At 52.8% G+C, this 12,268-nt stretch overlaps 1 protein-coding gene across 1 annotated transcript in view; it reads right to left on the bottom strand.

The window, feature by feature from the left end:
- LOC144257828 (alpha-2-macroglobulin-like protein 1) overlaps window positions 1-12,268 on the bottom strand; it is a 51,513-nt gene that overhangs the window by 27,478 nt on the left and 11,767 nt on the right. The window contains exons 8-11 of the mRNA XM_077805998.1: window positions 10,313-10,397; window positions 9,919-10,042; window positions 8,692-8,806; window positions 7,639-7,748 (exon numbers count right to left, since the gene is read on the bottom strand). Coding sequence (XP_077662124.1) covers window positions 7,639-7,748; window positions 8,692-8,806; window positions 9,919-10,042; window positions 10,313-10,397 — 434 coding nt within the window. The remainder of the gene's footprint in view (window positions 1-7,638; window positions 7,749-8,691; window positions 8,807-9,918; window positions 10,043-10,312; window positions 10,398-12,268) is intronic.

Here is a 12,268-nt window from a genome sequence, read left to right as displayed (position 1 = left end):
GAGATGTTGGAGTCATTGTGGATAGTTCTCTGAAAACATCCACTCAATGTGCAGCGGCAGTCAACACAGCAAACAGAATGTTGGGAATCATTAAGAAAGGGATAGATAATAAGACAGAAAATATCATATTGCCTCTATATAAATCCATGGTACGCGCACACCTTGAATACTGTGTGCAGATCTGGTCACCCCATCCCAAAAAGGATATATTGGAATTGGAAAAGGTACAGAGATGGGCAACTAAAATGATTAGGGGATGAAACAGGAGGAGAGATTAAAATGACTAGGAATTTTCAGCTTAGAAAAGAGACGACTAAGGGGGGATATGATAGAGGTCTAGAAAATCTTGACTGGTGTGAAGAAAGTGAATAAGGAAATGTTATTTAATCCTTCACATAACACAAGAACTAGCAGTCACCCAATTGCATTAATAGGCAGCAGGTTTAAAAAAAACAAAAGGAAGTACTTCTTCACACAAGATAAAGTCAACCCATGAAACTCTTTGCCAGGGGATGCTGTGAAGACCAAAACTATAAGAGGATTAAAAAAAGAACTAGATAAATTCTGGAGAACAGGTCCATCAGTGGCTATTAGCCAGAATGGGGAGGGATGTAACACCATGCTCTGAGTGTCCCTAGCATCTTTGCCAGAAGCTGAGAGTGGGCAACAGGGAATGGATCACTTGATGATTACCTGTTCTGTTCATTCCCTCTGGGGCACCTGGCCTTGACCACTGTCGGAAGACAGGATACTGGCCTATATGGACCATTGGTCTGAACCAGTATGGCCGTTCTTATGTAAAAATTAATTATAATAATAAAAATGCTTAGTACAGAAACTCCCCAACATAATGGCCTCTCAAGATAGCAACAATGTGAGAAAACAATAATGCGTTTTAAAAATCTTGGTCTACTAGGAAACAGATTTATGTAAGTTTCCATTCCCTGTCACAAATCTGGCATTCTGGAGCAAAGTCACTAAAATATAGCCCAACAAACAAATGTTTATTTAACGTGCCCCTCACTTTCCCCTCCACCGCATCCCACTCACCAGTGTTGTCCTTGGTCAGTGGAGACTCAGAGTTCAGAGGTGCTTTCACGTGAGTTCACCTCCCAGTTGGGGGGCAAGAAGGCACCTTGCTTGTTCCTCCAGCTGCTCACTATTCGTTCTGGCCACTGTTGTTCATTGTGCCACCGTTCACTCTATCGCTCTGTTGCCAATGGCCCTGCACCATCACCTTCTGCTGCCACTTGCCACTGTGACCTCTGAGAGTTGGTCTCTTGAGGTTCCACCAGCTCTCAGTGATTTCAGCTGAGCTCTCAGAGGGGGAACCTCACTGCTAGTGCAGGCTGGGCTGTCTCTTCCACAGAAACACTGTCCCCACTGCAGGTCTGAGCATGTAGACCTGATTCTCAGTGATTTCAGCTGTAGTGATCACTTAACAGAACAAAAGACTCTCTATGGAGCCTAATCAGCTCTGTCTTTAAACAGTGGAGAGGGGCAGGTCAACTAGTACTGTGACTCAAGCAGACCATCAAGCAAAACACCTGTCCCCACCCTCTCTCTCGATGCCCTCAGTCAGCAGAGGATCAGGACAGTTCTACTGCCCTTTACTCCAACAATAAGAACAACAACATTTCATCCCCCTCCCCCCCCCATTCAAGTGATTTGTAACCCAACCCCAGCCAAAATCTATCACTTGGGCAACACCACTCTGTTTGCTGGATACCTAGGTAGATTAGGTGTGAATGTAAATACAATCTGGTCCTGAAGCCTTTTCCCCTCCCAGCCCCCAGCTCATCACTAGCTGTCAGGGAGAGCTCATTTAGACTTTGCTTACAAATCATAATTTGAAATTATTAGGTTGGCCAACATCGCCGAAATGAATGCACTGACATTGTCATAAAAAACAACAGCTGGACAAGGAAGCTAGTCTATGTTTATACTTTTCAAATCCATTATAGTTTTTCAGATACACGTATTTTATCATGCACTGTATATGCTTTTAAAGTGTGTATTAACGTTTCAATTGCAATTCAAATTTCCAAACAATCACTAAATTGGCAACACTGCATGTAACTAGTTCACAAAACTGGGGCGGGGGGGCGTTGGGGAAATTCAGGGGGGGTGTAGGGAAATCCCTGGTGTTCCCACTAGGGGCTAAAGAGCTGGATGGCGGCAGAAAGGGATAATGCAATCCAACACTGAGACGCACTGGGAAAGCCCAGGGCTGGGATGCGGTGTTGGGGGTGAGGACTGAGGGGCATTAGCAGATCTGGGAAGAAGTTGGAGCAGGACTGGAATAGCTGGGTGTGCTGGGGTGAGCACTGAGGGGTAACAGGTTGTCTGACCCCTTGACTGAGCCCTCCCTTGGGATGTGGGATTCTGCAGTCCAGCTGCCCCCAGGCCTGAAACCAGGGCCTCAGATCATAGAATCATAGAATCATAGAATATCAGGGTTGGAAGGGACCTCAGGAGGTCATCTAGTCCAACCCCCTGCTCAAAGCAGGACCAATCCCCAATTAAATCATCCCAGCCAGGACTTTGTCAAGCCTGACCTTACACCTCCCAGCCCCCTTGCTTTGTTTACACACATTGCCTCTGAGTCCCATCTGGGCTGTGGCCACGCTGGGCTTTAAGATTAACCCCTTAGAGACAATGTGATAGGCAAGCAAGCAACTCGGGGTTAACAAAGGAATTTATGAACCACAGTCACTGAGATGGCTCAAGAGTTACAGATCTTTGCCAAAGAACAAACGTCCTGATGAGCACCCTTGTCTAGTCTGATTTCATCCTGCCTCTGACTCTGGGATTTGTCAACAGTTGAGGCTGGGCAGAATTCCTCCTGCCTTGTCGGTCTCCAGCCAGTCCTTCTGCCATGTGGTGATGGTCAGCACGGCTGAACAGAGCAGTGCCCCTTCTTAAGTATAGCCTCTCTGGACCTTTCTGCTGTGTGCTCAGCTGGAAAACTCCTTCCCCCTCCCCCAGACGTGCTCACCCCACCTGCAGGCCCTTGTGTAGAAATAACATTGTTCTCTGGGGGTGGGCCGGTAGTTGAGAGACAATCAATACTGATGGCAGTAGATTGCCATCTTGAGATCTTCTCCATGATAGTCCTTCAACAAAGTGTCACACACCTTTTCTAGGCTGGGCACCTGTCGGGAATGCAATATGATAATCTGCCTTGGGTAAATTTAGGCATGTGCACAACACATCATACAGTGGGAAGGTACTTACCCGTTAGTAACTAGAGTTTTTCAAGATGTGGTGTCTATATGTGCTCCACTTCTGGTGTGCATATGCCCTATGCACTGGAGATCTGAATGCATTAGCCACCAGTGTCCACTGGTTGTGCCTGCACCCTGCATGCCTCCCTTGGGAGCTGGGATCTAAGACATAACTAGTAAGCTGTGGTGCACTAGTCCTTTGGGAGCAGCAGGCCTGGTAATTCTGTGAGTGCCCAGTGGAGAAGGGGCCGGACACTATAGGGGATGCTCAGAGGACTGGGGGCTATTACTCCCAGACCCTTTCCAGCAGCACTATCACCTGGCCAGGTGTTCACCATTTTGTAGTTGTTCATTTGACTTCTCCTTCCTAAGTGACATCTTTATCATATGGATCCACGGGAAGGAGGCCCTTGAAGAATTCCACCTGGATTTCAACAATTTCCATCCCACCATCAACATCAGACTTCCTGGACACTACAGTGCAAATAAGCGATGGTAACATAAACACCACCCTATACCGGAAACCTACTGACCGCTATACTTGCCTCCAGCTTCCATCCAGGACACATCATACGATCCATTGTCTACAGCCAAGCCCTAAGATACAGCCGCATTTACTGCAACCCCTCAGACAGAGACAAACACCTACAAGATCTCTGTCAAGCATTCTTAAAACTACAATACCCACCTGGGAAAGTGAGGAAACAGATTGACAGAGCGAGACACGTATCCAGAAGTCACGTATTACAGGACAGGCCCAACAAGGAAAATAACAGAACACCCCTGGCCATCACACACAGCCCCCAGCTAAAACCTCTCCAGCACATCATCAACGATCTACAACCTATTCTGGAAAACGATCCCTCACTCTCACAGACCTTGGGAGGCAGGCCAGTCCTCACTTAGAGACAGCCCCATAACCTGAAGCAAACTTTCACCAGCAACTACACCCCACACCACAGAAACACTAACCCAGGAACCAATCCCTGTAACAAACCCCCTTGCCTTCTCTGTCCCTATATCTACTCTAGCGACTCCATCACAGGACCCAACCACACAAGCCACACCATCAAGGACTCATTCACCTGCACATCTACTAATGTTATATATGCCATCACATGCCAGCAATGCCCCTCTGCCATGTACATTGGTCAAACCAGACAGTCTCTACGTAAAAGAATAAATGGACACAAAACGAAAGCCAGTAGGAGAACACTTCAATCTCCGTGGACATTCTATAACAGGTTTAAAAGTAGACATACTTCAACAAAAAACTTCAAAAACAGACTTCAAAGAGAAACTGCAGAACTACAATTCATTTGCAAATTTAACACCATTAATTTGGGCTTGAATAGGGACTGGGAGTGGCTGGCTCACAACAAAAGCAACTTCCCCTCTCTTAGTATTGACATCTCCTCATCAATTATTGGGAGTGGACCACATCCACCCTGACTGAACTGGCCCTGTCAACACTGGTTCTCCACTTGTGAGGTAACTCCCTTCTCTTCATGTGTCTGTATAATAATGCCTGCATCCGTCATTTTCACTCCATGCATCTGAAGAAGTGGGGTTTTTACTCATGAAAGCTTATGCCCAAATAAATCTGTTAGTCTTTAAGGTGCCACCAGACTCCTTTTTGTTTTCCTAAGCATAGTACCTCACACTAGTCTTTAACTAATTTCATCTTGTTGATTTCAGACCAATTCACTAATTTGTCAGAGTCATTATGAATTCTAATCCTGTCCTCCAAAGTGCTCGCAACCCCTCCCTGCTTGGGGTCATCCACATATTTTATAAGCGCACTCTCTATTCCATTATCCAAGTCTTTAATGAAAATACTGAGTAGTACCGGACCCAGGACTGACCCCGTGGGACCACACTGGACACGTCTTCCCAGACTGGAGCAAACTATTGAGAACTACCCCTTGAGTATGGGGGTTTCAACCAGTTGTGCATCAACCTTGCAGTAATTTCATTTAGACCAGTGATTTTCAACCAGGGGGACAGGGGCTCCTGGGGGGCTGTAAGCAGGTTTCAGGGGGTCCAACAAACAGGGCCAGTGTTAGACATGCTGCGGCCCAGGGCAGAGGGCTGAAACCCCACCGCGTGGGGCAATTGTCCTGCTTCCTATCCCTTCACACCGGCCCTGACTTTTATATGCAGAAAACCAGTTGTTGTGGCAGAGGGGGGCTGTGGAGTTTTTACAACATGTTTAGGGGGAGGCTCAGAAAGAAAAAGGTTGCGAACCCCAATGTAGACCACATTTCCCTACTTTGCTTACGAGGATGTCAAAAGCCTTACTACAAACAGGATATATCGCGTCTACTGCTTCCCCCCAGCCACTAGGCCAGCTAGACGTGGCTTTTCTGACTGGGGCCTTTAAAATCTCCCCTATTGCTCCCCAGGGAGCCAACGAAGGGGTGTCTGGGAGTTCAGAAATGGTCCAATCACCTGGTGCTGTGCCTGTCAGTGCGGGACGCGAAACGAGATTCAGCACTGCCAGCAGCGGCGCTGAAGGACCCATGCGATGGATGCTGAGTGCAGGAAATGGGACGTCCAGGCCACAGGTGCGGGTAGCAGAGGCGATGAGGAGAGTGGCACCTGGCGCAACGAAGGCGAGAGCTCTGGTGGCGATGGGTCGGTGCGGAAAACAATGGTGCCGACTGCACCCACAGCAGCAATGACTGTGCCGGAAGCAGTGGTGCTGAGCGGCCACCCCCAAGAGAAATCATCTCTGGGCTTCAAGGGATGAGACAGCAGTGGAACCAAGGACTCCTTCTCTTTGGGCGCCAGAGGGACCAGGGATTGGTCTCGAGCTGCCCTTCTTAAGTGACAAAGAAAGAGGTGACTTAGCAGGCACCTGGGGAGGAGAGCTACTCCCATGCTCCTTGGCAGGATGGTGTCCATCACACTTGAGGTCGCTAACCGGGGCAGGCACAGCCTTAGAGGTGGAAGAGATGGCTGCCAGGGTACTTTTTACTCAAGGATGAATTGGTCCAAGGAGAATCCTGCATCTCTTTAGGGACTGAGCCTGGCCTCCTAGACTTCTGCATGAGAAATACTTTCAGTCTAGTCTCCCTGGATTTCACAGCCCATTTTGGGAGGGCTCTGAAGTCTCTGCACTGCTCTCTAATGTGTGTCTGTGTATCCAGACAATACAGACACACATTACAGTGTCCCTCGTTCCAGGCATGGCAGACCCACATGAGGAACATAATTTAAATCCTGGGGACTAAACCCCCCTGTACTTGGAGAAGACAGCAATTGCTCACCTCACAGCCCTACCCCCCGGTACCAGGATTCATAGACTCCAAGGCCAGAAAGGACCATTGTGATCATCCAGTCTGACCTCCTGCATAACACAGGCCAGAGAACTGCCCCAAAATAATTCCCAGAGCCGATCTGTTAGAACAACATCCCGTCTTCATTTACTAATGGTCAGGGATGGAGAATCCATCAAGAACCACAGTAAATTGTTGGTTAATTACCCTCACTATAAAAAATTTACACCATATTTCCAGTTTGAATTTGTCAAGCTTCAACTTCCAGCCATTGGATTGTATTCGACCTTTCTCTGCTAGATTGGATATATGTTCCCCGATATTTACAAATTGCAATCAAGTCACCCTTTAACCTTCTCTCTCTTAAGCTAAATATATTGAGCTCTTTGTCTCTCACTGTAAGGCATCTTGTCTAATCCTTTAACCATTCCTGGGGCTTTTCTCCGAGCCCTTTTCAATTTATCAATATCCTTGTTGAATTGTGGGCACCAGAACTGGACACAATGTTCCAGCATTAGTTGCACCCCTGCCAAATACAGAGTATCCTACTCGAGAGTCCCCCGTTTATCCATCCCAGAATCGCAATTGCTCTTTTGGCCACAGCGTCGCACTGGGAGCTCATGGTCAGCTGATTATCCACCACGACCCCCACATCTTTTTCAGAGTCCCTGCTTCCCAGGCTAGACTCCCCCGCCCTGTAAGTATGGCCAACATTCTTTGCTCCGAGGAGAGGGCATCTAAGACTCAAATCCTCCCTAAAACTGGAGAGTTCAGCTAAACTAACTAAACCACTATCTCCAGTAAAAATTATTAACTATCAAAAATTGCTATTTACAAAACGTAAAGAGAAAAACTTCAGTGGAGCAGGAGACCGGACACTGCTGCTGGCTCTGTCTCACAGCCAGAGGCCCTGAGAAGGAACTGAGGGTTGGCTGGTTGCTTAACCCCCATTGTGCCCTCGGTAAGAGGGGGCTTGAGGACATGGAGAGCACAGCTAAAGCATTCTGATCTCCAGTGCATGGGGAACATGTGCACCAGAAGTGCAGCACATCTGGCAAACAGTCAGTGTAAATGGAGGTTACAGTTTGGTTCAGACATATTCTACTCTGTCACACTGGTACTCCTGTTACCTTGCCAGTGTAGGGGATTCCAGCCTTGTAGGTAGCGTCAGCGTCCTCAAAGGTCACTGTAGCGATTTCAGACACGATATCGCAGTGCTTGGTTGCGTTGAGCTCCACCCCTAGCAGGAGAGGGAGGGACGATAGGACGAAGGTGCCGGGAGCAACACCAGAGTTCAGGCTACGTCCCAGATTAATCTCCATAACAATACGTGCAGCCATTCTACCCCCTCTCGCTATCGGCTGGAGGGTGTGATCTTGGTGGAGAATTTGGGAAGTTTGGCGGGGGTCAGAGAAGGATTTTTCTGGGGAATCTGGAAACTAGAAAATTTAGATCCACCTTCCCATGGGGCTTAATCCCAAACCAGCCACTTGACATTTGCCAGCAGGCTCTCCTGCGCTGCGGCCCTTTCCCCAGCAGAGCGCTCTTAACTGAACGGCCCCAGAGCTGACCCCGCACACAGGCCTCTCGGCACAATGCCTTCCCCCAGAAAGGGCCGTTTTCAGAAGTGCCCAGTGACCCGTTGCCATTCTGGACCCGCTCTCCTCCAGCCACTTCGCCATCGCTGATGTCAGCACCCAAGGGTAACGCTGTAGCCACCCCACAGTTACAGTTTTCAGCCAAATGGGTGTCAACCGCTCTGGAAATCAGGATTCTTCTGGGTTAAATATGGAGTTATCTGGGGTCATTAATAAGCAATTAGCACTTGCAGTTTTGAACGCTAAGCGCTAATGTCACTGAGGCCGTGACTCAGGACCCAGCGACACAGGCTGGGCCTTCACTCCACTCTGCCAGCTCAGTCCAAAGGCAGAGGCCTCTCGCGGGAGGCTGTTTAGTCTTTGCATGAATGTACCCAGGTCTAAACTCCTCATGAGGGATCAATCCAGAGATGGGCTGAACCAGAACCCCAGATCCAACTGCAAACGCTACCTCCTGGGCCCATCTCTAAAGCAGCTGGGGTACAAACGACATTACCACATGTGCAAGTGAGACCCCTCTGTCTCTGGGTATTTACTGCTGGGGGCTGCCTGGGGGCGTGCATGTGTGCTTGATTTCAGTCCCACCTGTCCCCTCCTCCATGAGAGAGGCCTTGGCCTGGAGGCTCCTCTTGTAGCCAGAGTGGGTCAGGTTGAAGGGAGCCGTCCCCACCTCTCTGGAAAAGCAGCCGTTGCTCTCAGTCTGGAGGAAGAGAATCACGGCCCATTAGCAGCAGCTCTGCAGCAGGCCCTGAAGGTGTCAGCTCAGCAGGTCTCTAATCGGGCTTGGCCTGGTTAGCGCTTGGACGGGAGACACTCAAAGAAAACCTGGGTGCTGAAGTCAGCAGCAGGGGGCGCTCACACCTTGGAGTTGGCCCTGACACTGGTATCCCAGCGCGGCACTAGGGGGCGCTGTGCAGCTGGAGCTGCTGTGGATGGATGAGACGTAAAACAGAGGCCCTGGCCACTCGTGACCATCCCCTGGTGCTTGTCCCCCATCGTCGTGTTAACGCTGGATAATTCCAATTGGTCCCCCAACCCCACAGGACTGAGAGCATTCAGGGAGATCTGTGTCTTTACAGTGCCCCCGCCTAACGAGAGCTGCTGATGAGGAAGGGAGGCCCCGTAACCTAGGACACTGGCCTAGGTCTGGAGAGACCGTGGGGCAAGTCCCTGCTCTGCCACAGACTGCCTGCAAGTCCCTCTGAGTACGGCTCCAGCAGAAACAGCCTGCGGCACCGAGTCTCAGAGCCCAGCTGCGGGGCTAAAACCAGCAGGTCAACGTTTGGGTCCAGGCTCTAGCCCCGGGAGGGGGGAGGGTCTCGGAGCCCAGGCTGCAGCCGAGCATCTACACTGTTACTTTAGCCCTGCAGCACAAGCCCCAGGCAGCAGAGCTGGGCTCAGAGACACTGCCGCAGGGTTTTTCCTGCGCAGACGGACCCTGAGCATCTCCGTGCCTCAGTTCCCCATCTGTACAATGGGGACAGGAGCCTGCCCCGCCTCCCGGGGCTAGGAGGGTCAGTGAGGCACTGAGATATTATGGTGAAGGGGACGGGGGCAGGGGGCGCATAAGTCTGGGCCATAAGTCTGTCTGCTACACAGCGGCCGTCCCCACCCCCCGACCTGCCAGACGGGGACCCTGACGGATCCAGGGCCTGATTCGCCTGCACTGACACCAGCTTTACACCAATGTCACCAACATCATCAAGGCAGATCACAGCGCCCCCTCTGGCCAGTGTAAGAAAAACATGGAGAGGAGTCTCCTCCAGCAGCATGCCATGTACCTCCCCTCCCCCCATCCCCAGTCGCGCTCACCCGGCCAGTGAGCTTCATGCACTCAGTTAGCCCCAGATAGAGACGGTACCACGGATATGATGGTTGTTTCTCCCGACACAGGCTGGCCTGGACCCTCCCCAGGACGGGCTTCCCGTAGCTGTATCTGTTTAGCAGAGGGGAAGGAGAGAGTAAGTGGGAGGAGAGGAGGCCAATGCCCCTGCCATGGGGGGCTCCCTGCTGGGGTGGGGCTGGTCATGTGGGTGGGAGGGAAAGCCCCAAGGTGCCCTGCTTGGCCATGAGCATGGGGCAGAGCGGAGCGCAGGCAGGGAAGGGGCAGGTCTGATCCTGGCCTGGGGGCGGTGGGGACAGAGTCAGGCCCAGGGCGGGACCAGCCCCCCCTTTGTCGGCCCGGCAGCGCTGCTTTCAGACTCACCGGCCACACACTCGCAGCAGGATCGTCTCATCCAGCACCGTCACCACGGGGGGCAGCTCGAGGATCACTTCGAACTTGGGCAGCACTGGGGGGCAGAGAGGGACGGGGTGAAACTGACCCGCAGCCCCGGCCTTGGAGCTTCTACCTGGGTCTTGCAGCCCCCAACCAACCTGCCGGCTGGGCTGGGAAGGGGAAGGGCCCGGAAATGGAGCAGGGCTGGGAAGAGGCTTCAGCAGGAGCCTCAGCCGGCAGGACTCTTTTCAACCCCTCTTGACAATAAAGCTGAAAAACAGCCTCTGTTGCCCCGGCCTGGTTCCCAAAGGGCAGGGGCAGCGCCAGGAATGACATGGGCTTGGCAGCTGGCGTTTGGGCCAGAGACCATGGGGGGCTGAGAGCGAGGACGCGCCAGGGTCCGTGCGGGGCTGAGAGTGGGGACGCGCCAGGGTCCACGTGGGGCTGAGACCATGGGGGCCCAGTGGACGGGGTGTTTCTTCTGGCTGATGAGGTCCCGGCTGTTCCCCTCCAGGAGCTGGTGTTCGGCTGGGACCTCGCCCCCTGCCAGGCACCATCAGGCAGCCTGGATAGACAGGGCCAAATTCACACCGGGGCTCAGCCCAGAGGAGCCGGGGGGCTGCTCCATGGCACTTTGTCCCTCAGGGTCTGGGCCGTTCTGGGGCACTGATAGGAACTGGCTGGGCGGCTCCAAGGCCCAGAAGCCCCAGGAGGGGAGCGTGTATCGGGGCTGGGTGAATGTGCAGCACTGGCATGGGTCAGTGAAGGAGGGAGTGTGTTTGTGGGGTGCCGCATTTTTCCCTCCTCCTCAGGGGATGGGGGATTGGCCAGTAGGGGAAGGAGGGAAGTATTGTGGAGGATCAGGGGCAGGGTATCTAAGGTGAGGGTGGGAGTAGGAGGCAGTTGGGGGGCTCAGGAAGGGTGTGTGGGAGAGTGGGGGTGGGAGGCAGTTGGGGGGGTCAGGGGCAGGTGTCTGGGGCGAGGGTGGGGGTGGGTGGCAGCTATTTCAAGGGAGACATCGAGCTCTTCTCTCCCCCTCCCCCGCAGGAGCCAGAGGAGATTTTGGCGGGGGCGGGGATGGAGAGGGGGCCGCAGACATTTCCCTCCCTCTCCCAGCAACACCCACTCTGCGTAGGGTGTGTATGTGTGAAGAGCCCCTTATGGCGTTGGGGGGCACAGGGTTGATGTGGGTGGGTGCTGGGCTGGGGCTGGGTATAGGTGGGGCTGGGGGCACAGGGCAAATGTGGGTGGGTTGCTCGGCTGGGGCAGGGCAGAGGTGGGGCTGGGGGGCACAGGGCAAATGTGGGTGGGTGCTCGGCTGGGGCTGGGCAGAGGTGGGGTTGGGGGCACAGGGCAGATGTAGATGGGTGCTGAGGTGGGGCTGGGGGGATAGAATTAGATGCTGGGGGGTTGATGAGCAGCTGGAAGCTCCATCCCATCCGGCAGCCAGGGAGCTCCAGCAGCAGGAGCCAGGATCAGATCCCTCGATAACGTTGGTGACACGGTAACTGCCCCCATCCACCTCCCACAGACACTGCGGGGAGGTGGGGGCCGGGGGGAGTTGCAGAAATCCAAAGTCAGACCAAAAACAGGAAACAGTCATGGTTCTGACTGATGATGTTGGCGTGTCTGGGGCTGGCCATACTGAAATCCCCAGCTCTGTATCTCCCCAGCGGCGCTGACCTGAATGGGGTGGGGCAGGGCCTGGGCAGGGCAGGGAGGCTGAATTCCCCCTGCTCAGTGTCCTGTTGCGAGAGCATTGGGCAAGGCGTGGCTGAGGCCCACGAGAGCTTGGAGCTGCCTGGGCCAGTCCCAGGGCTCTGAGCTCCCAGGGACCCTCTGATAGGGACCCACGGATACCTCGCCCCAGGGAGACTCATGAATCCCCCTCCACCCCCACATGCCAGACCCGCGGCCTTGGTCGCTGCTCTGGGCTCCACTGCT

Source organism: Eretmochelys imbricata, chromosome 27 (assembly GCF_965152235.1).
Source record: "Eretmochelys imbricata isolate rEreImb1 chromosome 27, rEreImb1.hap1, whole genome shotgun sequence".
Classification (NCBI taxonomy): Eukaryota; Metazoa; Chordata; order Testudines; family Cheloniidae; genus Eretmochelys; species Eretmochelys imbricata.
This window is presented reverse-complemented; position numbering and strand designations above follow the sequence as displayed.